At 32.0% G+C, this 27,663-nt stretch overlaps 2 protein-coding genes across 2 annotated transcripts; one reads left to right on the top strand and one right to left on the bottom strand.

Annotated features, from left to right (window-relative positions):
• The first annotated feature begins 67 nt into the window (after window positions 1-67).
• On the top strand, window positions 68-20,070 carry LOC137821916 (exocyst complex component SEC3A-like). Its single transcript, XM_068626719.1, has 25 exons — window positions 68-444; window positions 1,191-1,261; window positions 1,919-1,999; window positions 2,180-2,247; window positions 2,357-2,459; window positions 2,753-2,901; window positions 4,268-4,385; window positions 4,815-4,919; window positions 9,068-9,169; window positions 9,256-9,393; window positions 9,699-9,827; window positions 9,923-10,003; window positions 10,115-10,189; window positions 11,795-11,968; window positions 12,055-12,154; window positions 12,254-12,321; window positions 13,051-13,221; window positions 13,312-13,391; window positions 14,641-14,722; window positions 16,040-16,137; window positions 16,265-16,373; window positions 16,468-16,539; window positions 18,661-18,726; window positions 18,799-18,888; window positions 19,860-20,070. The coding sequence occupies exons 1-25, from the start codon at window positions 270-272 to the stop codon at window positions 19,959-19,961; spliced, it is 2,607 nt and encodes an 868-aa protein (XP_068482820.1). The 5' UTR covers window positions 68-269; the 3' UTR covers window positions 19,962-20,070.
• A 4,545-nt stretch (window positions 20,071-24,615) lies between these two features.
• LOC137822549 (uncharacterized) lies at window positions 24,616-26,595 on the bottom strand. The gene is made up of 4 exons (XM_068627448.1): window positions 26,398-26,595; window positions 25,876-26,241; window positions 25,066-25,406; window positions 24,616-24,928 (listed from the first exon to the last, which is right to left on the bottom strand). The coding sequence occupies exons 1-4, from the start codon at window positions 26,534-26,536 to the stop codon at window positions 24,710-24,712; spliced, it is 1,065 nt and encodes a 354-aa protein (XP_068483549.1). The 5' UTR covers window positions 26,537-26,595; the 3' UTR covers window positions 24,616-24,709.
• Window positions 26,596-27,663: the final 1,068 nt, after the last annotated feature.

Genomic DNA, 27,663 nt, shown 5'->3' with positions numbered 1-27,663 from the left:
TGTAAGGTGATCCAACGAAATGATAGGCAGGTGTATTTGAGAACGTGCAAATTAGCTTTTAGGCACTGGACCACCAAGATTCGCATTGCCACGAATCGTTCACATCGTTTGGAAAGTGAGGCGACACGAGTCGCCACGGACGCAAGGAGAAAGCGCCAACGGGAAAACCGTTTATGACATTTTGTTAGACTCACCGCTAAAATAATAACAGGCACACCCTCTCTTCGCTCAAAGTTCTCCCACGCTCCTGGGTTGAGATCAGAGAAGAAATGGCGAAATCGAGCGCCGACGATGCCGAGCTCCGGCGAGCGTGCCAGCTCGCAGTTGAGGGCACCAGACACAAGGTCGTTTTCTCCATTCGGACCGTCAAGACTCACGGCACGTGGGGAAAATCTGCTAAGCTTGGTTGTCAAATGGCTAAGCCTAGGGTTCTCGCTCTATGCAGTACGCACCATTTCTCTCCCACTCTCTCCGTATTCTCTATCTTTCTACATTTGGCAATCAATGCCGGGAATAGCTTTTCACACTTCTAGAATCACTGAATCATGACGTGTATTGCGAAGCATGGTCTATTTATGTTTCAAATTTAGCAGTTATGCATTCCGTCGCTCCAAACATTTAAAATGTAGTAGTTGTGCATTACGTGCTTGTTTCGTCTCGTTGAGATACCTTACAAGATGCTTTTTCGGTTCTTATGTCTTATTGGCTGTTGTATAACAACCATTTGAATAGACATTTTTTCAAGTAATTATAAGAAAAAATTAAAAAAATTAAAATGACCTGAGTTTTGAAAGGTAAATCAATTAATACACTTAATTTTTGTAGAAACCTTTTCACCTAATTGTGTTAACTTATGGATTACAGCAGAATTTACTTCATAGGGTTTAGCTTGTTTTGAAGCCAGTTAGTTTGGAGGTTTCAGTTTCATGTTGACAGCGGGTGTGTATGTAATTAGAAACTAAAACTATGCATCCCTTAATTTAGCAGTGGATTGCAGTTTTTTTCCCTTTATAGTGCCATAAGTGGGAGGATTTAACATTTTGAAGACATTAACTCGTAGTGTATTAATAACTGGTGATGTTATGGGTAGGTGATTGAATGTGGTCACTTCATCATGTGTTACTGTGGTGATAATTTTGTTGAATTCTTTATTTGTTGCACCATTGGTGACAACATGTTATTTTGTGTAGCAAAAGCGAAAGGTCAGCGGACAAAAGCTTTTCTTCGTGTTTTAAAGTATTCAACAGGAGGGGTGCTTGAGGTAATGTCCTTCTCCCCCAATTCTCTCTTTCACTGGTAGCTCAATAATGTAAAAGTCTTGCGTGTGGCTGATTTTTTGTTTTGGCCAAAATTTTCATTTTTTTATGATTTACGGAAATGATTTTTCTATCTTTGTTGCCTTTCCTTATACTTTTAAATTTAATATATAAATCTTATCCTTCTTGAGTTTCATTCATCCTTGCTGCTTCGGTTAGTTATGTTCCTTGCTTTATATGTCAAATAATTGCACAACCTTAGTATAAACTAGTATGCATCTTCAATCAAAAAAAGGTTGACGGGAACAAACCAACTATTCAGCATAGTTGAGGCTTTTAATATATTCAATAGTATGTTTCTCTTCCACGCACCTTCTATCCTTCTCATTATATTAGTAGCAAAACATGATTTTATCTATGTTCCCTTATACATAACAACCTAGGAGATATAGCATATTTATATTTAGCTACTCTTAAAATATAATCATCATTAATGTGAGGAAATTATCCACCTTTCCTTTGTTGGTAGAAGAAATTGATAAACCGAAGCCAACTAACTGCAAAGAGTAAATGTTAGCATAGTCCCTTTCTTCCACCTTGAATTTGTCTTAAATGGAGGTTTAAGCATATTTATATTGACCAAGAAACTTCTTGTGCTGTAGCCTGCTAAGTTATACAAGCTGAAGCACCTCTCAAAAGTGGAAGTTGTAATAAGTGACCCCAGTGGATTTACATTTACACTGGTAATATCCCATTCTTTCTTGCTGTTGTATCTTTATGGTTCTTTATTAAATGTTCCCAGTCTGTGGAACATAATCAAATCAAGATGCAGCCAGTTTCTATTATGAAGCTTGTTTCTAAATGCCTTTTGTATTTCTCTATTTTTGTCTCTTTTTGTTTGCTAATGCATATATATCTTACAGGGGTTTGATGACCTTAGAAGCCAGAGTGTGGCTCCTTCACAGTGGACAATGCGCAATACCGATGACAGGTTAATACGTTAAATGTTTAATATAGGCATGTATGTACAGTTTAATCCTTTATCATTTTATGTCAGGAGACTGATGTTTGGCTCACTGCATCTATTACTCGTCTTATAGAAATCGCCTCCTGCTTTGTATCTTAAATATCTGCAAAGATGTCCTGGGTCGCTTACCTAAGGTTGTTGGTATTGATGTTGTGGAGATGGCTCTTTGGGCTAAGGTGAATAATGGTCTTCTATTCACTTAAGTTCAAAGTTGATTTACTGCCTTTACTGTCAGGCTGCAATCATTATTTTGTATTAGATAATTACTTTACTTTACTTTTTTAACTATATAATTGCTGTGTATTTTTCTTTCGGATAGAGTGCGGCCCTGTCTCATCAGTGATATTGAAGTCCTTGATTTTAAGCTGATGATCTAACTTCGAAAACTAATAGTTACCCGGTGACTGATTGCTTATAATGATTATACACTACTGGTTTACCCTTTATTTATTTTAAAAATGTGAAATAGGAAAATACACCTGCAGTTTCCGCTCAAAGTAACCAACAAGGTGGTGCTTCTATTGAATCTTCTGTGACTGAAACAGAATTGAAAGTCTATGTTGAAAAGGAACTTGTCTCCCAGGCAGAGGAAGAGGACAAGGAGGCTCTTCTGAGAACGTAGGTGCCATAATTTTCTGTCTTAAATTGTATCTGAGGTTAAATATCTGTGATGAATAAGGATATAGTTCATGTCTTCTCTCTGCAAAGGGCTATTGCAATGCCATAGAAAGTCTTTCTCTCTTCCCTTACAAACCCTGTCCATATTATGTGATTAATATTGATACAGGGAATTCAGGTAGTAGTAACAGCAAGATGTGGCTTAGTTGGAAAACTGAGCTCTATGTATCTTATTTCACCAGCTGTGCAGGGTTTCAAAACCCATTAGAAGCACATTTTTGGCTAGAGCAAAGCCAAAACCAACCAGGCGGATTTAGTTTTCAGAAAGTTTAGGACAATACTTGTGATGTTTGCCCCCCAAAAAAGTACCAAGTACTAACATAATTGTTACATGTTAAAAGTTAAAATGAAAGTATTTATTTATGTGTTAGTAGGATACAAAGATACTTAGGTTATTATTCTTTTAGGAAAAATGCTTTTGTTAGGTGATATTTTCTTTTACAATACAACCATGCAGAATTAAATTGTTGTAGAAGGACCTGTGGCAACTTGAAGGAAAAAAATTGTGAGCCAAAATAAAATTTGAAAAAATTATTCATAAGCTATTTCTTATTTCATAATTTTATCTAAAATCGTTTACTTTTATATTTCCAATTTTTGTAAAAAAAATTTCTTAAAATGAAATCACCATGCAATAATTTTCTACCTAGTATGTAACTCCATCATACCAAAAAATAAAGAGTTAAAAAGCGTAAAGTTGTTAAAAAAGGTTAGACATGATATTTGTAGTGCATAAAATGCCAAAATTTAGAGAGAGAAAAAACCCGAGCACAAATATAATTTTCATTATTAAACAGATTGCACCACTTTACTTTGCACAAGAGATATCATTTACAGAAAAATACACATTGATCATTTTTCCATAATGGTTAATATTAAAATACAAAAGTCACATTAGTTTTTTAAAAAAAAGTCATAACTTTTAAGTGCTCAAATATTTACCATCTATGTATAATTGTAACTCATTCTCAAATAAAAAGGATTCCCACTAAATATATCTACACACATATATATGAAATTTTGAAAAAGTTGGAGGAGAGGCATGGGTTTCCTTGTCACCGACAAGACCCGCAACGGAAGGACAGACCTACTTGTATCAAAATGGGGGGCATATGCCCCTACTTATTTCATTTTTTTAATATTATCAATGTTAAATTTCTATTTTAGCCTCATCAATCACATTGCCCCCATCATGTTAATCTTTATCAAACTTCTTTTGTCGAGTAAAGTATGAGATGTTATATTGTCTTCACTATCCAAAATTTCTTGGTACGCTACCTTCAGTCTTTAGTCTTTGAATGTGCAGTTATATCATGGGTGTTGGTGAAGCAGAGGCATTTTCTGAAAGGTTAAAAAGAGAGCTCCAGGCTCTGGAAGCAGCAAATGTGCATGCCATTTTAGAAAGTGAACCTTTGATAGATGAGGTATAACTGTTCTTTAAGTTGAATTTCTTTCTTTTGCTGGTATAACCCTAATGTTTATTTGTGTAAACTGTTAACAGGCTCCTTGATTCATGTATATTATTCTGCTTAATTTTATGCCTTTAAATTATAGACTAAAATAACCATTTATGTTATATTGAGCTATGATTACAATTATTTGAGCGCCCATACACTTTTGTGCTCTTCTTTATCAGGTAAACTAATTTGCTTAATTTATCGCCCTCTAAGAACTTTAAACCTCATTTTGATATTTTAAGCTCTTGTATTTTCACTTCAGCCATTATAGTTGTTGTGATACAAGGAAATGTCTGCTTCATTTTACAAATCTTCATGTTGCTCGTCCTTGTGAAGTTGAAATTATTTTATGATGTTTTTGTGAAGTGGTTCATACTATTAATCTATGCCTTGCAGGTGTCGCACGGGCTTGAATCAGCAACAAATTGTCTGGAAGACATGGATGAATGGTTAGGCATGTTCAACATAAAACTTCGACACATGAGGGAAGATATTGAATCAGTAAGTGCTTGTAGAGTTCAAGCTGTGAGCATAATTTGCTTTGCAATTTACTTTATGGTATTTATGGTAGTGTATTTACTAGAACCCATGTTCATCAAGTTGATTGGGTAAAACACAATACTACCTACGAATTATTCTAGTCTTTTTTAATGGTTCAACATCTATTTTTCATTTCCTCCTTCCTGCCATGGCTTTGTAACTCAAACAGTTGTCTATTTAGTATGCTATATTAATAGCTAATATTATTTTACTTTTTCTTTCCAAAATCAATACGCAGAGTGATATGGAACGGGAAAAGATGAATAGAAGGAGGAGCGAAACTGTGAAAATAATTTATCTATCTCTTGATATTTGTCTTTTGTACACCTTTTAGCTTCAAATTAATTACCCAATTAATTTTACAATGTCCAAGTTTGACTTTCATGTAGAATAGAAAACCTGGTATGATAGTACCTTATGTGAATCTTGGTTTATATCCAGTAGTCCCTTCCCAGGTGATCCCTTCAAGTGTCTTAGAATTCGGAATACTCCCTTTAAGTGTTTATTTAGGTTATGGTGCAAGCATAAGTTGGCTTATCATGTTACAATAAAGGTTATGTCTGGACAAGTGTGATATGCACAAATACATATATTAGCCTTTCCACCAGCCGTCAACTCCTACCTTTGTGTGCAATCATACCTTCAGTTTTTGCTAGTTGCAATTTTATGCTGGGCTCAATGGGAGTTTCATTCAACAGCTTTGCATCTAATTAATCATTTTTCTTCAAAAGATGTAGAATGTACTTTTGATAGTTATAGAATTACCTTTCGTACATCTTGAAAATTTAATTACAAGAAAGTATTTTAATGGGATATGCTCTTGCTTTCAAAACCTTTGGTAGGTCTCTCCTTCAAACTTGTTATTTACATATTGTATACCATCATTTGATATTTCCTCTTTTGATGAACTTACCAAAATGATTTTGGAGTAGATGAAATAAATTAATAAAAATTTAATGAACCAAAACTTATTTTTCATGGGGTAGGTCCATGTTACTCAGTCATTGATTAAGGGTTTAGGTCACAAACTGTTTTGTGCAAGATATAGACTCCACAACTACTTCCCAAACATCATAATGAATAAGATCAAAGGAGAGAAACCTTTATTATGACCAATAGGAAAAGATGCATAATGGTGTTATGATGGCACATTCAAATGTAACTCTTTAAGAAATTGACTTTAAGCCTAATTTAATCTTACAAAACCTGGTGAGGTTTGTACCCACTTATGTACTATGAAATGTCATAATCTCTAGTCAATGTAGGATCTCCAAATCCCCCTCACGTCGATGCTATCAACTCGTGTGTGAGACTATATATTTATGGGTGGTCTGATATCAGTCCAATAATAAATGACTGATAAGTCCAACAAACTCTTGCTAAGATAGACTTTAAATGAATATGATACCATATTGAGAAGGAGGCTTTATACCTAACTCAACTTTACAAAATCGGCTTATAAGGTGAGGTTTGCATCCACTTATATACTATAAAATGTTTTAATCTCTAGTCGATGTGGAATCTCTAACAGTAATAATTGTAAGACTTAACAAACTCTTTTGCAAATAAGTAAAAAGTTAAAGATTTTCAAGTCATTTATAACATAGACTAACAATTGTGAAAAGAAATTATCAACAATGGCTTATTCTCATTACGTATGATAGCAGGAATATATATACATACACATCCAACAAAGAAAAATGCATGTGCAAATATTCTTTCATAACAAATTAACAGAACACGTGCAACTAACAGATACAAAAAGTAACATAAACGTATAACAAAAACGTATTATGATTAAGAGCCCCCTTCAAACCGGGAATGGATATTAAGCATTTTGAGCTTGGAACAAATGGTTTGAAGCACAATGGGAGATAAAACTTTCGTTTAGACATCAACAGTTTGTAACGAAGAAGAGACGAACAATAACTTGAATATGGCCAATATGAACTTTATTCCAAACAATGTACCAATTGATATTGATATGTTTAGTTCGTTCATGGAAAACCTAATTAGAAGCAATTTGTATTGTATATTGATTATCAAAGTATAGGAAGCTGGATGAATGAAAGGACCGTTAAAAACATCAAGAAGAAACGTCAACCATTGAAACTCACAAGTACTAGAGGCTAAGACACATTTTTCCTCCGAATAGCTCCTAGAAACAATGGATTGTTTCTTAGAACGTTAGGAAGCTAAAATGGAACCAAGATAAATTGAAAAACCAGTAATAGACCAACTAGAATGTAGTCGGGCCAATTGGAGTCACTGAACGCTTTAAGTTGGAGAATACTATCTGCAGAAAAAAAAATGTCAAAGATAGGTGTACCTTTCAAATAATGAAGAATATGAAAAGCTACTTGATAATGATATGAAGTTGGGCACGGAACAAACTAACTCAAATGTTGAACTACATAGGTGATATTAGGATAAATATTAGCCAAGTGTAGAAGTCAGCCAATCAACCTTCGATATATAGAAGGATAAGTGAGGGCAGTACTAAAGTTGAGTGAACACAATGTTATAGTCAACGGAGTGGAAACAAGATGGGAAAGAGGCATACTATTATCAGAAAGGAGATCCAAAGTGTTCTTTCTTTGACAAATGTGTTTCTTCTTAGGGTTTACTCAGTGTTATCAATATCGGATAACGAAAATATCGGAGACCCTAAAAATCCTTAATAAAGTTATAACGGAAATCATAATTGATTGTGGTGGAAACATTGCGGAACAATAACTAATAATAATATTATGTTTAGAATATTATTAGGTTATATATAGAATATTATTAGGTTAACTTATAACAATTTAATTGGGCCGGGTATGACATGACCCAATTTAATTTAGGGGTTTCTGCAGTTATTAAGTTCATGTGTTTTGTATAGAATATTACTAGGTTAACTTATAATATTTTAATTGGACCGGGTATGACTAGCCCAATTTAATTTAGGTTTTTTTTCCCACTTATTAGGACAGCAATTGCTTGCTATTAGATTTGCATTATATCATTTTATTTGGCCAGCTGTATGGATTATTGTTCATATTTTAATTGGGCCGGATATTATGTGGCCCAATTCATATTAGGTCAGCTATGTTGTTCTTAGGGTTCCCCACTCACAAACATCTGACACCGCCGCAAACTGTTATTGGAATAGCACAATCAAACAATGTTATTGTTATTTCTCAAAGGAAGTATACATTGGATATTTTGTAGGAAACTGGATTATCGAATTCAAAATCTGTTGAGACACCAATGGATCCTAATGTAACTCGTACCTAGTCAGGGGAGCCTTTCTCAGATATTGAGAAGTACAAAATATTAGTAGGAAAATTGAACTATCTTACAGTTACTCGTCCAAATATTTCATTTGTTGTTAGTGTGGTGAGTCAATTCCTTAATCACCATGTATTGGTCATTGGAATGCAGTCATTCGTATATTGAAATACATTAAAGGTTCTTCTGGAAAAGGCTTATTATATGGTCACAATAATCATACTAGGCAGGGGGTCTCCGTGTGATAGAAAGTCTACTTCCAGATATTGTGTTTCTATTGGTGATAATTTAATTTCTTGGAAAAGCAAGAAACAAAATATTGTGCCAAGATCTAGTGCTGAAGTGGAATATAGGAGCTATGACTTCAGCTACTTGTGAGCTTATTTTGCTTAAACAGTTACTCAAATAATTTCAATTTGGAGGAGTCAATCAAATGACACTCATATGCTCTTCATATTAGTCAAATCCCGTCTTTCATGAAAGGACCCAACATATTGAGATTGATTTTCATATTGAGATTTTGTCTGGAGACGTCAAGACTAAATTTGTTAATTCGAATGATCAATTAGCAGATTTTTTCACTAAATCTTTACGAGGACCTAGAATTGACTATATTTGTAACAAGAAGCCTGGCACATATGATTTATATGCATCAGCTTGAGGGGGATGTTAAATGTAATGAGCTTAGTCCATAGTTTATATTATTATGTTATTGATTCTGTTATTATTTTCATCTATAAATAAATACCCCTATATGTGTATTTACACAAGGGATATCAATCCTATATTTATTTTCTTCATTCTTAATATGTCTCAACCCTGTCGTGGGATCCCAGATTGAAACCCGCAATAACAAGTTGGAAATGCAAAGTGTAAATAACAAAACTCTTATGGAAGAGCTTGATAAGCTTCTTGAGCAATTGAGTATCCCTTCCGAGGTATGGCTTCCAGTGGTAAATTTGCATGTTTTGAGTTTGATGAACTTTTAATAGCTTGGTAATCAATGATGTTTCATTGGCTGTAGTATTCAGCATGTTTGATAGGAGATTCATTTGATGAAGCACAAATGCAGCAAAACATAGAAGCATGTGAGTGGTTGACAACTGCCTTGCGTGGTCTAGAAGTGCCTAACATAGATCCTATTTATGCAAAAATGAGAGGAGTATGTTCTTTACCTTTTAATAATATTAAAGCAAGTTTTAATTCTTTAGGAAAAGGAAGTTCAAGGTACTGCCTGCATGTTGTTTTGTTAATGTTAAATTAAGATAATAGATTTAAGGTGACAATTTTGATTTGCATTCATTAGTTGCTTCTGATTTGATTGGTCTGTGAAACTGTTTATTTTCAATGGTAGGAATTTTGGGCCGCACTGAGCAAATAGATATTCGCCATGGCCTGTTTGGAAAACATGTATAGGATTTAAAACTCATTTGTTTTAGTGATGATTTCTTTCTGCTATTTGTACAGGTTAAAGAGAAACGAGGAGAACTTCAAATAATAAAGTCTACTTTTGTTGGAAAAGCTTCTGAGTACATGAGAAGTTACTTTGCTACTTTTGTGGACTTTATGTTGAATGATAAAAATTACTTTTCTCAGGTATTTTATATTTTCTGCATAAATTTATGACAAACTTTTGAAGTAGTAGAAATTAGAATCATTCATTTTTCACTTTGTTTGCTTGCTCTAAACAGCAAGGGCAGTTGAAAAGGCCGGATCATGCTGAATTGAGGTTCAAGTGCAGTACATATGCACGCCTTCTTAAGCATTTAAAGGTTTAATTATGCATGATTTACACTTTCTGCTTAAAGTTCTGTTTTGTGTGTATATATTCACTGAGTTAAGTTCTTTGTTTCTTCCTTAATTAGCTTCCTGTAAACCTGCAGATTCTTGATAAGAATTGTTTGGGTCCACTGAGAAAAGCTTATTGCAGTTCCCTAAACTTGCTTCTTCGCAAAGAGGTCTGAGATTTCAACCTATTCACATTGTATTCATGTTATTTTTTTATTTCTTAGTCATTTAATGAATTGAGAAACAGTCATTATAGTTGAAATAAGGGAAAAACTGGAATATATTTCTTGAAAAAAATATATATGTGCTGCTCTCATTATATAGGCTAATCTTAATAAAATCATGATTTTCAAATACTAGTTTATCTCAATAATTAAAGGGTCATTTCAAATATGGTTATATTTTTGAAATAGATAGTTACAACACTCATCTTCAAGTTACTCAAAGAATCTCAATCATTCTTGTTTTTCAAGATCTCAAAAAACCACTGTGGGAAGCTCCTTGATGAATACTTCAGCCAATTGAATTCTTGATTTCTTGAAGGGAATCATGTAGGCTCTAGTTATAGGACCACTATTTAGCTTCTCCTTGATAAGTACTGGCCTATCTTTATGTGTCTGATTTTATCAATTGGTTTGTCTATATCCTCTTTAAGTTATATGTTGTTTCCCAATATCCTCATCTCTTCTTTCATGGCTCAACTCCAATCCGTGATAGTTCCAGATGCATTTTAGGAAGTTTATATTTTGCTATATTTTTATTCTGTATGTTTACACTATCTTGATATTAATACTAGGATTGTATATGTAGAAACAATCCCATTAACAATGGAATTTGTCCCCTAGAATAAGTTTTTCGTATTTTCTAAACTTGTCAACATGCATATATAAATCTGATGTATTTCACAAAATAATATCACATTATTTCTAAGCTTGAGAATAAAATCTATCAAATTTGACTGAATGCTTCACATCATTGACAGAAATTCGTTTAATATGTTATACTAGGAAGCTTTCCCTATTGTTATACAAGGAAACTTTGTTAATACATAATGAAACAAAACATCAAGTGATTGAGCTGTTCAAATCTGTGCAAATTTGTTCAAGTAAACATTGTAAAGAACTTATAGGGTAATCAATAAGGAAGAAATAAATTAGGGATTTAGCGAATCCCATGACATCCTCCCTTAAATTAATGCTGGTGGATCTTGAAGCATCAATTTGCCAATTAGAAATTGACAGTGAGACAGAGACAAGGTCTTAGTAAAAAGACATCAAATTGGAAAAGATTATTATTATTTTCTTCTTGCTGGAGATTTCATATTAATGGGTGACAACCAAAATAGTGTATAAAATTGGGTAACCCTCATCTCATGAGCTAGAGCTAGTTTTTCAGGTTGAAATAAAAGCCCAAATTCAAATTGTAAGATTTTTATTGCATCAATTGGAGCTATTAATGGTTATATTTTTCGGGTCCATCTCAGCGACTCAAAAACATATGCAAAGAACCTGGTGGTTTTACCTTTATCATTACTTAACCTGATGGAGAGATGTGATGTCTTGAAATAATTCTGCAAATAATTGAGTAGACATCTTTAACTTTGTTGTTGTGTCATCTTTGTTGTTACTTTTTTGGCTTCACTTAAAGGAAATTTATTACAATTGACAAAATTTTTTATAATTATTATTTGAATTTTGGTTTATATATTATGGTTTGTTATGCTTTGGTAAAATAGTGGGCATATGGAGTTTGAAGTTTTAAGAATTCCTCTATAGGCACGCGAATTTGCTAATGAACTTCGTGTTGGTGTGAAAACTTCTAAAACCCCCTCTGTTTGGTTTGAAGTCTTTACTGGTTCTGGTCAAAATGTAAATCTTGCTGATACGGCAACAGTTTCTGAAGCATACGCAAAGATGCTCACAATTTTTATTCCACTTCTGGTGGATGAGGTGAAAGTTCTTAGTATTGTCCCTTCCTTCAAACTTGTAAATATTTCATATTTCAGACGGGTAAATATTAATGCCCTGTGTTTTAGAGCTCCTTTTTTGCACACTTCATGTGCTTTGAAGTTCCTTCAACCATTGATGGTAATAAAATTAAACACAATGAGGATAATGATGATAGTATTACATCTGGTACATGTCTCACTCTCAAGAAGTTTCCTTTTTGTTTTTCTTAAACTACTATGATGTGATCAATTGTTCCATAATTTTGACATTTATTCTTCCATACAGGTAAAAGTGTTATGGTGGATATTGCAGCTTTAAATGAATCACTTCAGGATTTGTTTGATGGAATTGAAGTACGTATATAATAAACTCTCTTATAGCATGATAGACATGACGTTATAGAAAGAAATTCTTTCTTTGTGTTTTGTAACGAAAATTTAACTGTCTTGTTGCGTATCTTGTTTCTCTCTTAGTATAACTGTTAACTCATGTCAGAGGATACAAATTCAAGATAAAGTGGTATACCTTTTACAAAATGGTTTACATTTTAGTCCCTATGTTAATCAAGGGTTAGTCATTTTAGTCTTGAAAGAAAGAAGTTGTTCTCAAGGTTATTGAATATTCAACAGTCCTTATGTTAAGTGACATGAGTTAGCTCCAATTGAAATGTTGATTGTTGCACAATAAATGCTACATAAGATGTATGGATGAGAATGGATGGTAGAAGAAGAGGACTATCTTTCATCGCCCTAAAAGAAGCTGGGGAAGCATCTTGTGAGACATCAATTAACATGGGGACTAAAATGACCAATGGATTGAAGACTAAACTTCAGCAACAATTTCTTTCAGGACAAAAATGATCGATGGCTAATTTTTCAGGGACTAAAACAATTACTCACAGTTCCAGCATTTGATATTTTATCTCATTTAAGCTCAACATAGCATATATCATGTTATGGTCTTAACTGATAAATATATGGTGCCATATAATTGAACAATTTGTAGAGTTTCCAGATGTTTTTTGTATATTAATTAATAGATTTTGCTGCTCTAAAGTTGCTTTATATTTTCTTTGATTTTAGGAAGAATTCTCTGCTGTTGTGGACTGGGCATACAAGATTGATCCTTTGTGCTGCATATCAATGCATGAAACTACAGAGCGCTGTCTCTCTAGTCAGAAAGCTGATGCAGCAGGATATGTACGTATTTTGCTTGATGACCTAGCGTGTCACATATATATGCAGTTCAACCGGGTATGTGACTAGTTTTATAAAGAATTGCCACTGCACATGGAAGATTGAGATGCTAACCCAATTCATACAATTGGATATATTTTTTTTCAGTTTGTGGATAATGCTTGCCATCAAATTGAAAGAAATGAGCGCAATGCTCGCCAAACAGGTGTCCTACCATACATTCCTAGGTGAGCGGAACTTTTTGGTGTTAACTTTTTTCCCTCATCTCATAAGACAATCAGGACTTTTCTTTTTCCAGAATAATTTCCCTCACTTTTCTGCATTGGGCCTGACTACAATTACTTTTCCCAAGTGACAAGATTATCTTTAACAAATATGCAATAAAAGAAAACTTGAGTGTGTCCTTTGTCTTCACACAAAAGGTCTTTTTCCAGACCTCTTTTGATGTATCAAACAATGCAAGTCATTACATTCCAATGTTCCTTATATATTAGAGTTAAGAAATTGACTTACTATTTTTAATGAAAATGAGATATTCGGACAATTAAGAGTAAGATAGTTCAACTTCTCTATTGATCATTTGTACCTTTTAGGATTTAGAAGAGACTCCCCTAATTTGGCAGCAGTACATTGGGGGATCCGTCAAGGTGTCTTGGAATTTATCACGTTTCTTTCAAAATATCCATCACATATTTCATTGAGGGATATAATGATCCCATTTTTTGACTGTTGCTACCTCTATCCTTAAGAAATATTCTAGTTTGCCAAAATTCTTCGTTTGAACATGCTTGAAAAAGTACTATAATATCATCTACATAGACAACACAATAAATGTTACAAGTAGATGACTGATGATAGGAGATAAAGTGTTCAATCTCACTCCGAGTCATGTCAAATTGTGAAATCGTTATACTAAATCCTATTTGGTAAGGAAAGAAACAAAAACTGAAAAAAGTACAGTTTCTAAAAAATTTACACCTATTAGCAGTGGGTCCACAGGGAAAAGCATGGATTGGGGTTCCCTTCTTGTAGGCTCTTGATACTATGTCCGAAAGAGAGAAATCAAGAAGACATGATGAATTTCGTATGTTTAGATTACCGCGTAGCTATTCAATTTATAGGGGAGAAAACATAATCAAGAAGACATGATGATTTTAGTATGTTTAGACTATAGCGTAGCTATTCAATTTATAGGGGAGAAAACAATTACAGAAAGAATATTCAATTATCCTATTTTAGACTAATAACATAATTGGAGAATCAATATAATTGATCCTATGCATGTCTTCAAGATTCCAACAAGGTTCTCTACATTTGCATGATGTTTCAAAATAATTTTTTTGAAATTTTTAAGGCCAAAATTTTAAGATGTAAAGGTGACTCCGATTCTATTTGGTGTATGAGCCGCCTCACTATTTACTTTCCAGTCTATCTTCCTGTCTTGTGTTTAGTAATGTCTCGCTTGTTTGCATATAGATTTGCATCCCTTGCAACAAGGATGGAGCAGTATGTTGCAGGACAGTCGAGGGATTTGGTTGACCAAGCATATACAAAATTTGTAAGTGGTTCTTTTTCAAAACTGTTTTGTTTTGTGATATCTCATCCCATATTTGGTTGGCTGTCTCCTAATTCGTAATACTTGTAAAAACATCATTTGTCAAGGCTGAGTGTAGCAAGTAACAACTTTCTTCTTGAAAGGTCTCCTCTTCATGTTGCTTCATTTGAGTTAGAGTAGGATTAACTCTCTTAATGGTGGATCTTTCTGGTCATAATCCAGATATTGAGTTATGGTAGGATTAACTCTCAATGTGGAACTTTCTGGTCTTGGTGTAGATTCTCTCATAAGCCACAGAATTCAAACATGGTCTGATTTAAACAATCATACACAACAATTTTTCCAGAAAAATTGGGAATAGAATAGGCATTGCTTCTTGAAGCCATCTGATCACTGACTAGTGTTTGCATTCAAAAAATTTCAAACCTACAGCTTTTAAGAACACAACCTAAGGAACACAACCTAAATTAGTGTTATCAAAATTGGACTGGTCATAGACTCAGTTGGATTCTTAGGTCAATGGCTTAGTGGTTGAACAAATGGATCACTATTTAAATCAAATGAACTGATTTATATTAAATAATAAATTATTTAGTAAAAATGTATATTTAAGTTAACTTTTTTGAATATAAACTAAAATCTTGCTTTAGTCTAGTGGTTGTTCTTCCTATATCTTCTAAAGGGTAGCTAGTAGTATTAGATCCTCAACAACATTAAATAAAACCTAGTTTATCTGATCCAATCAACTTTGACTTACATCAGTTGATGATTTTATTATTGGTTAAGCATAGTTTAATAACATTGGCCTAAACCATTAACATCGAGAAAAGCCTGAAAAGAGAAGAGAGACAAAAGAAATTATTTCTGCTGCTAAAACCATACTGTACATTATATTTCTCATTCATATATATGTGAAATATAATAAAGGAAATCACATCCATACATGCTGTCAGAAAAAAGGACGTGTACTCGTTGCCATCAGATGTACAAATATTACATCAGTAAAGAAGTATTTTAGAAAAAGTTTTACAGGATTAACATTACCTTGGCTAGACAGCCAATAATTTTGTTTTGCTGTGCGTGTATTCATGATTTTCTTTAGATAATGATGCATCCCAGTGAATAATTGATAGTCTTAAGTCATCTGTCTATGTTAATGGATACTACTGGTGGTGATTTCAATTGTTTACTTCTTAGCCCTTTTGTTTGCTATCCAAGTAGTATTAGATCATCAGTTTTGGTATTGCATTTTTTGTCATTTTTTTTTTCAACATGTGACCAATATTGGCATGTTGTTTACTGGGAATTGTTGCTTGACAGGTCAACATAATGTTTGAAACTTTAAAAAAAAATTCAAAAGCAGATCCGAAGAATCCAGATATTTTTCTTATAGAAAACTATGCCGCATTTCAGAATAGGTAATGTTTATGCATCACCCTGCAAATAGAGGCTCGAGGCTGTTTCAATCGTCCATTTTTTGGTAGGTAATTCTGTATAAAGAGACAAAAGCATATTTTGACTTATTATTTTGTTCTTTTTGCGCAGTTTGTATGACCTTGCACGTGTTGTGCCCACTTTAGCGAAGTTTTATAATGAGGCTATTGAAGCCTACGAGCAAGCTTGTACACGCCATATTAGTATGATTATCTACTCTGTAAGTATTTTATTCTCTATTTATGTCATTTTGTCAACCGTACAATTTATAGCCTATAAGATATTAACTCATTATGCCTTTCTGCCTTGGAAAGCAATTTGACCGCCTTTTCCAGTTTGCTCGAAACATCGAGGACTTGATGTTGAATAATGTTGCAGCTGAAGAGGTCTGTTTCTGTATAATTAAGTTTATTATTCTTTTCATACATTCTTGCTGTACAGAAATTCGGTATATTTGGATTTATTATACTTAACTATTGATTGCAACATATCTCCAACATTGATTGAACTAAACACTGTACATCTGGTCTAAAATCTTTTCTTGTCATCATGTGTAATATACTATAAGCAACAAAAGATTTATTGATTTTTATTTGGGATTTCCTTCTCAGTTTTAACAAAAAAGCAGACTAAATTATCAAACTGTGGTATCTATTTTGATTCATCTAAACATAAATAGTCCAAAACCTCGTCATCCGTACGATGGAAAATGTTTAATGGATGAAACAGTTATTGTGAAAGAACAAGAAATTAATATTCTCCCTCATTTATTCTTTCTCTCTTCCTCCGCGTCTCCGCGTCTTGATTGTTCGAAACCTGATTGATTGTAACACTTCTCACACAAAAATATCATACAAAATAACATTGCTGATCTTACAACTTGTATCAGTCTAAAATTGTAATAGAGTCAAGAAAGTGACTTTTGCCACCTTTGATTCTATTCTCATTCATAAGCAGTACAGACACATTTATAGCTATTAATGATACAATAATTCTAATTTGTTCAACCTAAATTAGGTACTCTAATAATTATATATAATAAGCTGCTATGATCTTTATTCCTAATATATATACAACAAACAATTAAGAAGCAATATTAATAATTTAAGATTTATAGAAATGAATGCCACTTACTCAATTTTAGTATATACAATTTTTTATGGGAAGAAAAATACACTGAGACTAACTATTTGGACTATATATTTACACATAATTTGTTTTAGGATTGTGTTGGGTCATGCGGGGTTATATGTTATGCCAAAATAATAAAAACGCGACAGTTTCTTCCAGCACCTCCTTGACTTCTTTGGGCACCTCCATAAACTTTTAAAATACCAAAATTGTCTTTCAATAAAAAGATAAAAATTAAGTTGTTTCACATAGGTGCTGGTGTGGTGGTGGTGGTGAGTGAAAGAGAAGGTGCTTGGTGTGGTGGTGGTGCAGAGTGAAAGAAAAGGTGTTTGGCGTGGTGGTGGTGCATGCTCCTTGAGGTGTTGTTTGAGCGGGTGATCGGCGGTGGTAACGTGTTGGTGTGAGTGGCACTGCTTCTCATTCTACTAAGCCGCTAGATCACCGGATTACATAATCCGGTTCTTTACGCATAAAGCAAAAGTGTTCTGGATTAAATAATCCGTAAGAATACTGGATTCGGATCGTGCAAAATCACACTTTCGGATTGTGTAATCCGGTACTAAATGAACTATGAATTACACAATACAAAAGTCAATTTTGAACTTGATATATGCCTTACGGATTACAGAATCCGTAACTCATGTTGAAATTTGGCTTATGGATTACACAATTCGAAAGTCATTTTGAAACTTCAAATATGACTTACGAATTATGCAATCCGAAAGTCATTTCAAAATTTCAAATTATGGATTATATAATCTGGAATACATTTTGTTGTTAAAATGTACCAGAATACATAATCTGGTGCCTATTTATATGAAGGAGCACAAACGCTTTCTAATATGCACAAAACCAGTAAAATTAAACTTACTAACCTGTGAATGAAAATGACACTAGTGAATGACGGAGAAGGAAAAGTTAGAAAGGATGAGAACTTTGAGAGAAGAAGAATTTGAGAGAAGGAGTGATGGAGAGAAGAAGAAGAATTGGAAGGAGGTGGGAGGGGTGGCTGCGGTGGGGAGAGTGAAAAAGCTGGTGAGGGAAAGAGGCACAGTAAAATATAATTGGAATTAGGTTAAAATAATATTTTAATTTTTTACTAAAGGGTATAATAGTAAATATGATTTTAATATGGAGGTGTAAGAAGAAGTCATGGAGGTGGAGGTGCAGGAAGAAGCTGTCTAAAAACGCAGGCTAATCTTGACATATCAGCTTGTATAGCCTATCTGCATAGGCTATATTTTTTTGCATATTTTAATCCTTCTAAAGGGAGATTTGTGTAGAATTTAAAAGAAAATCTTAAATTTGAGTGTGATTTGAGAAAATTTAAGGGATGTTAGCGGAATTTATTGTCTAATATTCTACATCATTTTCAGATTCCTTTCCAAGTTGGGCTGTCAAGAGTGGATCTACGGAAGACGTTAAAGTCCAGTTTATCCGGGGTAAGTGTGTGTGCCTATCTTTTCTGAGAACACTTTCATAAGTGACAACATCGTGACTTGTTCGGTTTATAGTTTGACAAGTCCAGTGCTGCCATGTATAAGAAGTTGCAGAAAAATTTGACTTCGGAGGAACTGTTACCTTCCTTATGGGATAAATGCAAGGTACGCTCTACTCAAGCTTTTTTTACGGGAATATCACAATTTTCTATTGAATTTATGCAAATTGGCTAAATTTAAAAAATTAGAACTTTACTAAGCTATGTGTTTAATGAAGAAATCCTAAATTTGAATAAAATAAACATAAAAAGCTTCAAAGCACGTTTTATTTATTTATTTCACACACACATATATATATATATAGTTTTGAAATCATAATTTAAAGCATTATTGCTATTTTTTTTATAATCGTGCTTTTATGGAAGTCAACGTCTGTTTTAATTTTTAATTTTTTTTATTAATAACTGCACTAAACACATCCACATATACTGATAACTAACTGGACTGGAGTTTGGAATTTATAATTTTCAAATTTGTACAATGAAAAATCTCAAATGTCATATCTGAAAGAAACCACAGAGAGATCACAGTGTTCCATGCAAGCACGCATTGAGTGAACATAAGAAGCCGTTAATGTGTTGGATATTGTTTTTACTAAGGTGAAGGAAAGCATAGCAAATGAGAAAACCACATTTTTACTAAGGCAATTCCAATTTTCCCAGAAAAAGAAAACCACTTTTTTACAATAAGTATTAACAGAAAATCAAATGCTAAATACTATTAAAAATCTAAAGGGTCCTACGGTTACTCTGGTAGTCTGGCTGAAGCATTACTACTGAAATTCCATAAACTTTGAAAATGAGCTTAAGGTTTAAAGAATCTTTTTTGTATTAAAATTTCACTAACACGGGTTATAAGTTTTTTAAGAATGTTTTTTATTTTATTTACCCTTAAAGACTGCTGTTAGAAATTAGTTAAAATATGAAATAGCTGTAAGTTGCATTATTATTTTTTATTATCGGTATGTTATTACTCCAAACTAGAAAGAAAGACAGTTTCGGAACGCAGGAGGGAGTAGTAATTATACCGAAATGCGTAGGACAAATTCTGATTATTGTTTCCCAAAACTATGACAGAAGGATTTTCTTGATAAGTACGAAAGTTTTGTCCAACTTGTTGCCAAGATATACCCTGCTGAGTCTGTCCCTTCTGTGGCGGAGTTGCGACACCGTATATAGCTTCCATGTAAATATATAATTATACACATTGCATCATTTTTCCTTTTTTTTTCTTGTAATTACTTTTACTTCAATATCTCTATTTTTACTCATATTTTATATTATATTATATATATAATATCTAATTAATATATAAATATATATTACTTTCTATCTCAAAATATATCCTTTTTCATATAAATTTTAATATATATACATATAAAGTTAAAAAAAATATATCCAAAATAAAAACATCTCATCTTTTGGCTTCTCACGAATGAGTTCTATTATCTGCAACATTGTTTGTTCTGATTCCGTGTAAATTAACACGATCATCATAGATTAAAGAAAACAAACAAAAATAAAACACACAGTAAATTAGCTATTTTTAAAATTTCAAATATAAAACTTTAAATATCAACATAAACCATTAATATTCACACATTTTCACAATTTCATCAAGTGTCTATCACGTTCATCATCCACACTACTCCTGTCAGATTTCTACTGACTCACATACTCAAACACTTGAATTTACTTATGGAAAACTTATATATTGAAATTTGCATCTAGAGACATATATCTGTCATACTACTCATTGTCAATCCACATAGTCATGCACATAATCGTCTCAATGTCTCATCATCTTATGACAAGGTAAATCATTTTATCTGTTCTGATCAGTTCTTTGAAACCTTAAACTCAGTCAAATGAACCTCCTTTGACTCTCACCAACTGAATAACTTCATCTATATGTTTTCATTGTACCAGTAGAGTCAGGATCGTCTCATTCACATGACACTCATAAATCAATACACTCTAAGAACAATCTCAACACGTTATTTTCTTTCCTGGAAATATTATCTCTTGATCACACTTTCACCTTATTACGTACATCATTTAACACATCAATGCATCATTCAATCATATCATATTTTAAACTTTCTAAACAATTCAAATATATCTCAAAATTCACTTAAACTCATAATTAAGTTCCTTTAATCATATTTTTAAATCAAAGTTAGAATTTTCACTTAAAAACAATAGGCAATAATAAAATAGGCTTTCAAAAGAAAAAAATAAAAATTTGAAGTTTTTTTTGTACAGAAAGTCTAACTTGAGTGAAAATTTGCTCGCTTGAGTGAAAGTTTGCTCGCTTGAGCAAGAATGGGTCTCATCCAATCGAAAATCCTCTTGCTTGAGCGAGAGTAAACTTGAGAAAAATCCTAGAATTTACCCCATTTTCACCCGAGCGAGATTCCTTCCCACTTAGCAAAAATGGACGCGAGAGCACCCCATCTTTCCATTCTATTCTCACCTAAGCGAGAATTAACTTGTCTGAGCAAGACATGCAGAGAAATCTACATAATTATGCATAATTTCATCATTCATAGTCAAACAAAAACAATTTCAATAAAAGTAATTTACACTATATCAACTATACAAATCAACCAATTTTTCATATTCAAACAAAAGTATCTTGTAGTCTTCGCTGCCAGGAGTCTATTGAAGGACTCTGATCGTCAAACTGATGAGCGAGAATGTTAGAATCTGAGAGAGAAGAAAAAGGAAAGGAAAAATGAAATGTCTAGAGACCTGGTAGTTCTTTTAAAATGAAACTTAAATAACTGAATTTTCTATTTATATGTCTTTTCATTTTAATGATAAAATATTTAGATATTATTTAAAATATATTATTTCTATTTTAAGGTTATTTTTTAAATCCTTACCTTTATAACAACATAATTGGATTTACTTAACGAATTACATTTTTGTGGTTTTATGACAAACACCGTAATGCATCCTAAAAGGAATAGCTCATGTTTAATTTTAATATTTTAGTACTATTTGGTAGCTCGTAAATTCAATAATTTTTAAATGTTTGTAATAAACTTTTACAGTAACCATTTTAAAAATATACTACTTAAAGATTATTTGTGGAGAATTAACATTATGTAAATAAGTGACCTAGAAACACTGTTTAAGAATTTTAAAAGGACATTTTGTTAAGATGCATAAAAATGCAATCTTTTATATATATATATATTTTCTTTTTTTTGTCTATATATGATTTTGAAGAAAAACTTTCCTTTTTTTAACGTCTTAACGAACCAGTGTCCTTAATAGCATAACTAACTTATAAAGTTATTCTCTTGAATCAAACTGGACACAAATAACATTTGAATTGAATTGTTCTCTGCACTGCTTCAAACTGTGTTGAACTACATAAACTATTCTTATTCTTTGTTAGACATCAGCAATTCATGAATACTATTCATTTTCAGGAGTTCTAAATTCATAGAACGCACTAGAACACGAAGCCACTGATAAATGGATAATATTATTTCTAAGCTTTAAACAAATGGATGAAATGAATCTAGGATTTAGAGTACAATGGTGCAAAAATGAAAATGAGAGAAACAAAAATCACTCTGAAGATAAAAAAACTAAAATGGATGTCTATTTCTCAGTTTTAAATGAAGAGCTAGAATAAATTACATATGTATAACTTATAAAGAATATAAAATGAAGTTCTGAAAAAGGTAGTCTTGTGGCAATAAAATACAAGCATACGTAATGAGATTTCTTTTATCAATGAAATGGTGTACGGCAAAAGGTTACATACTTGTTCGTCGTGTTCACTTTTTGTTTCAGTTAGTGAAAATTTAGTTTTTTTCTTTTCCATCTCTATCTCTAGACTCCATACCTTCTTCTCTCACCTCCATATATTTTTGAATTTTCAAAAATGTCCCTCTATAATATTCCGCATTATGTAATCCAGAAGTCATTTTTTAAATTTGTAATTAACTTCCGGATTACATAATCTGAAATTCTTTTTTCATATGCATGATTAATTTTCGGATTACATAATCCGAAAGTCTTATTTAGCTTATGGATTATGTAATCCGGAAATCTTTTTTCAAATGAGTTTCCAGATTATATAATCCGAAAACTACTCTGTGGGGGTGACATATGAAGGATAAAATTGTATTTTCATGTTGTGTATGGAGGTGGCAGAAGAAGATATGGAGGTGCAGGAAGAAACACTCCTATCTCTAGGATGCTTGTTAACAAGGCCCAATAGGTTAGCAAAACCCTATTAAAACTTATCTAATTTCTTTATGGGCAGTTGTTGAAAGTGTAATTCTTTCTAATGATATCTTGGATAGTTGGGTACCAAATTGTATTGGAGAAACTAATAACCCGCTGAACTTGTAAGTTTTCGTTAATAAGCGTTATTACAATCTATTAAAACGTTTTATTTGGAATTTATATTTAAGTAATTTTTTCTATAGGCAATTTTAGAAGAAAAAAAAATTATAATAACTTTTAATTAACTTATAAATGAAATTAAGAATTATTTTTTTAGTGAAGTTACATGAAATCATTTCTACATTATATATAAATTAATTTTAGTTTATTGAGAAACTTGTTTTATTTTTCTTTTAAAAGTACTCTAAAACAAATGTATTGAATTTCCAAACTTATTTTTGTTAAAAACTTATGTGAACCCGTGCCTTAAAATAGATTTAAGAATTCTGCAAAATACAATATTTAAGTTATTATCTTTAAGAAATTGAAAAATAATATTAGAGTTTTAGTAATAAAAGGAAACAATAGTAAGTTGTTACTAAAAATAACTTTAAGATGTGAGTTAATACGAAATGAAAAAGATGTTGAACATGTTGATTCGGTGGAGTTTTATGGTTCTAATTTGTTGTATTAATAGTCACAGGATAAAAAAAACTCGATCATGATCAATGTAATAATTTGATACCATTGTTGAGGAGCAGTGTAAATACGCGAACTTGTTATCAATGAAGAATCTTCTTAGTGAAATATCAACACGTAGAATAGGCTCTCTCTTTATCCGAATACATGAAAATATGTATTATAATATAAAATTCAATTAAATCAATATAATCCGATGAAATAAAATATAACTTTATAATTTAGATACATATATACTAATTATATGAAAAATATTAAATAATTAATTATATCTTTTAAATATTTTTTTGATTAACTCATTCTAAACCCATAAATAAATACTCTTTTTTTCAATTCAGACTTAGGCTTTATTTGGATTGGTGAGTGGAAAGTTGAAGGTGTGGGAGAGTGTGAAAAAAGTGAGTGTGTTTAAATTAGAATATGTTAGGATAAAAAGAATAAATAATTATTAATTTTGTGCATATTTTAGTTAATTAAAATAATTTAAACTTTCATTTATAAATAAAAAAATGAAAAATTCAAACTAAATATAATTTTAAATGTAAGTATAATTTTATTATTTTTCATTTTATTAATTTAAATTAATTTTGTTACTTAAGTTAATTTATTTAGATAATTTTAATATTATTTATAATTCTTTAAATTATGTTATATATATATATATATACAAAATTATTATTATTAATAATTTCTATTATTAATATTATTGTATGAGAAAGTAAGGACATCACGGTCTTTTCATCTCATTACACTCTCTTTTCTCTTCAATTATGAGAGGATCCTAAGTAACCTTAACTTTCCATTCACTCTCAACCTCAACCTCTCCTCTCATAGAAGCAAATAAGGTAACACCCATTCACCCTCAACCTCAATCACCCCGTTGAAGATGCTAAAATTGATTTGGTAATTTTCGTGTTCTTATTGGTAAAAAAGGAAAGAGATCTTAATGAAGAGCCTGCATTAAAAGTTAATCAAATAACAATGTAACCGGGTCTTTCAAATATATATACAACACTCTTCCATAATCGACGCTAAACTCAGTAATGATCTGCTACAGGTCTAGAAGGGAATAGCCTCAAAAGAAACGTCATCAATGACCAAAGGCACACAAGCCCCAGTAATTGAAAAGACATCAACAATGCGAACAAACCTCCAGTTCGTTCTACCAATTCTGCGCTCGGAGGAAGACCCTTCAAAGATAATAACAACTTCTCAGCAAAATTAGCAGCTTTTGTAAGCTGATGCAGTCTGTATACCTGCCAAAACAATTCAGAATGCCATAAAACTGATTAAAAGTAAAGCCAAATTTTAGTTTACAATCCAATCCAGTAATAATTGGACAAGAGTAAAGCAGCATTAAGATCTTAAATAATCTGAAAGAAAATAGACAAACCTCAAATATAGCAGGAACTAGAGGCCAGCAAGCTGACCCACGATTGTCCAAAACTTTCTCAAATGCAATTTGTACAACACAGCCAAATAAAAAAGGAGTTACAGCAACAACTCCTGCCATGCCAACGGCTGACCAGGTTGCAAACAAAAGAACAACAGGAGCAACAATCTTCAAACCCATTGTTAAAAAAGCGGAGAACAAGTATCCCCTGAGGCCAGTGATAAGACCCCATCTTTTGGAGCTGTACTGCAAATAAGGCCTCTGGACACGATCAGTCACATACAAGAATGTCGCTAGTCCAACGTAGAACAGGGCATCATGAGTGAACAAACTCACAGTATCTGCATTTTATTCATAATAGAAATGTTTATAAGAGATGCATCTCCCCCTTATTCATAAGGTTTCTTCAAACAATACTATGACAATTACAGAAGTCCATCCAGACTTTTTAATAGCAAATCCAACTTCCTTGTCCAAAGAACACGATCATGTTTCTCCATTATATACCAACATAATTCATTTTCTCAGTACATAAAGCAGACTAATACTATATACAGAGGACGCATTACAACTGAGATTGTTGAGCATTTGAAAGAAAATGTTTAAATAGGTCTTGACAGAGTTGATGAGATTTCGAAGTTTGGACATAATCAGCAAGAAACCTTAGCAATGCAACAAATGCAGGCAAATAGACGGGTAGTAAGTATAACAAGTCAACACAGCAACAACAACCATCCAATTTCAAAAAAACAAGCCGTAAAAGGTCAAAATTAAAAGACAGTGGGAGAGAGCACAAAGTTCTACCAATACCTATGAAAATCGTATCATTAAGAAAAGCCTCCACCACATTGTCAACGAAGAACTGTGGCAGAATCAAAGATGCAATGAACGCCGTAGGAGCTAAGGCCCATAAGAAAGAGCCACCCTTTTCTCCGAAGGGGGCAGATTCCGATTTCCCTTCTTCTATCGACTGGTGTGTCAACCCACAAAAAGAGACAGAACCTGATTTACCATGAAACGGTTCTTCTCCGTTAAACGTACTACCCAGCACAGTAGAACTTTTGTTTGAATGAACTTCCAAGCCTCCATTTAAATTGGAATCAGAAGCATGAACAAGAAGCGTCAGGAATTTGTTCAATCCCAACACTGGAGGTTCCCTAATCACCCATTTTAAACCTGAAATGAAAATTTGAAAAATTTGAATTGTTTTGGTGTCAGAAGAGACCCAATATACCGCACACAACAAATTCAATTTTTTTTTTCAATTTTTAGTGTTATTCTGAACCAGCAAACGCAGTACACACACAATGGGGAGGAGGGGGAAAAACGTACATTTTGAACCGTTTCCAAACCGAAATGTTTGTCTTTGATTAGAAAATGAAGCGTGTGTTGCGAACGGTGGTGATAGAGTCCGATGATTGGAGTGAAGGGGTTGAGAGGGAAGAGCGCAACAAAGGGTTTGAAGTTCCATCACTCACTTTAGGGTTTTAGAGATATCCCCTGTTCCCAAAACCCGTTATTATATTCCCTCACTCGAGAACTATTTTTACATTATGCCAAACACTACTCAGATTTTAGAAACTAAATTACCACACTTTATTATATTTTTCAAATTACAATTTTTCACTATTACAATAACCTTTTTTATTAGAAATGTAAATATAATGTTTTTAAACTTAAAATAACCTATATGACAACATAATTTTTTTAAAATAAAGATAATGTTTGTACAGACTTTTTTTAAAAAAAAATATCTAAAATAAAGATAAAGTTATGTTTTAATATAAATATAAGTATAATACTTAATATATATTTTTATATTATAATAAAATGAATAATTAAAATAATAAATAAAAAGTAATTTAAAAATTAATTATTAATATATATTTTTATTATTATTTATTAATTTTTAATTTATTTTAATTTAAATTTTTAAATTTTTATATTAAATTATTTATACTCATTCTAAATTTAAGTCACTTAGAAACTTTCATCTAACATCACTCACTTACAAACTTTAATAAACTTTATCACAAATTTACACTAATATACAATAATTCAAACAATTTCATTTTTCTGTCAAATTACTTGAAATCCACCTCTTAAATCTCATTTCCAATCCAAAACACTATATTTTATTTAATATCGAATAAATCATTTTTCATTGGGAGAATTTATTCAGAATAAGACAATATATCTAAAATGAAAAATGAAAATCTAACTTAAAAAATTTAAATACTAAATCACTTTTTTAAAGAAATAAATCACTTACACTTTAATTAAAAAAAACCTTAAACCTAAATAATAAATATATGAAGGTCTCGTATTTATTAATTAGTTGTGAGTTATGAGAGGAAAAAATTTAATAGTTATGTATGGTAAAATATTTTACACTTGGTCTAAGTTTCAGGATACATATTTTAAAGTTGATAAACACGTTATATATATAATGGTTGTAATTCAATAATAAAAGAAATAATATTATCAATACATGTGTATATATTATCTTATTTTTATATATCTAAAATTAATATGCCAATGATTTCAGAGTAAAATTAACTTTGAAATTGAGATTAAAAAGCATATTTAAAATAATTT

The sequence above is a fragment of the Phaseolus vulgaris genome, chromosome 9 (genome assembly GCF_000499845.2).
Source record: "Phaseolus vulgaris cultivar G19833 chromosome 9, P. vulgaris v2.0, whole genome shotgun sequence".
In the NCBI taxonomy this organism is placed as follows: domain Eukaryota; kingdom Viridiplantae; phylum Streptophyta; class Magnoliopsida; order Fabales; family Fabaceae; genus Phaseolus; species Phaseolus vulgaris.
The sequence above is the reverse complement of the archived record's forward strand: the minus strand, read 5'-3'. Positions and strand labels throughout refer to the sequence as shown.

Coding starts and splice junctions, on each gene's coding strand:
- LOC137821916 (XM_068626719.1), top strand. CDS start 270: ATGGCGAAATCGAGCGCCGACGATGCCGAGCTCCGGCGAGCGTGCCAG. Junction 4,920..9,067: donor TGAGGGAAGATATTGAATCA/GTAAGTGCTTGT, acceptor GTGGGATCCCAG/ATTGAAACCCGCAATAACAA. Junction 10,190..11,794: donor ACTTGCTTCTTCGCAAAGAG/GTCTGAGATTTC, acceptor ATTCCTCTATAG/GCACGCGAATTTGCTAATGA.
- LOC137822549 (XM_068627448.1), bottom strand. CDS start 26,536: ATGGAACTTCAAACCCTTTGTTGCGCTCTTCCCTCTCAACCCCTTCAC. Junction 26,242..26,397: donor GTTTGGAAACGGTTCAAAAT/GTACGTTTTTCC, acceptor TTTTCATTTCAG/GTTTAAAATGGGTGATTAGG. Junction 25,407..25,875: donor TAATGATACGATTTTCATAG/GTATTGGTAGAA, acceptor AATAAAATGCAG/ATACTGTGAGTTTGTTCACT.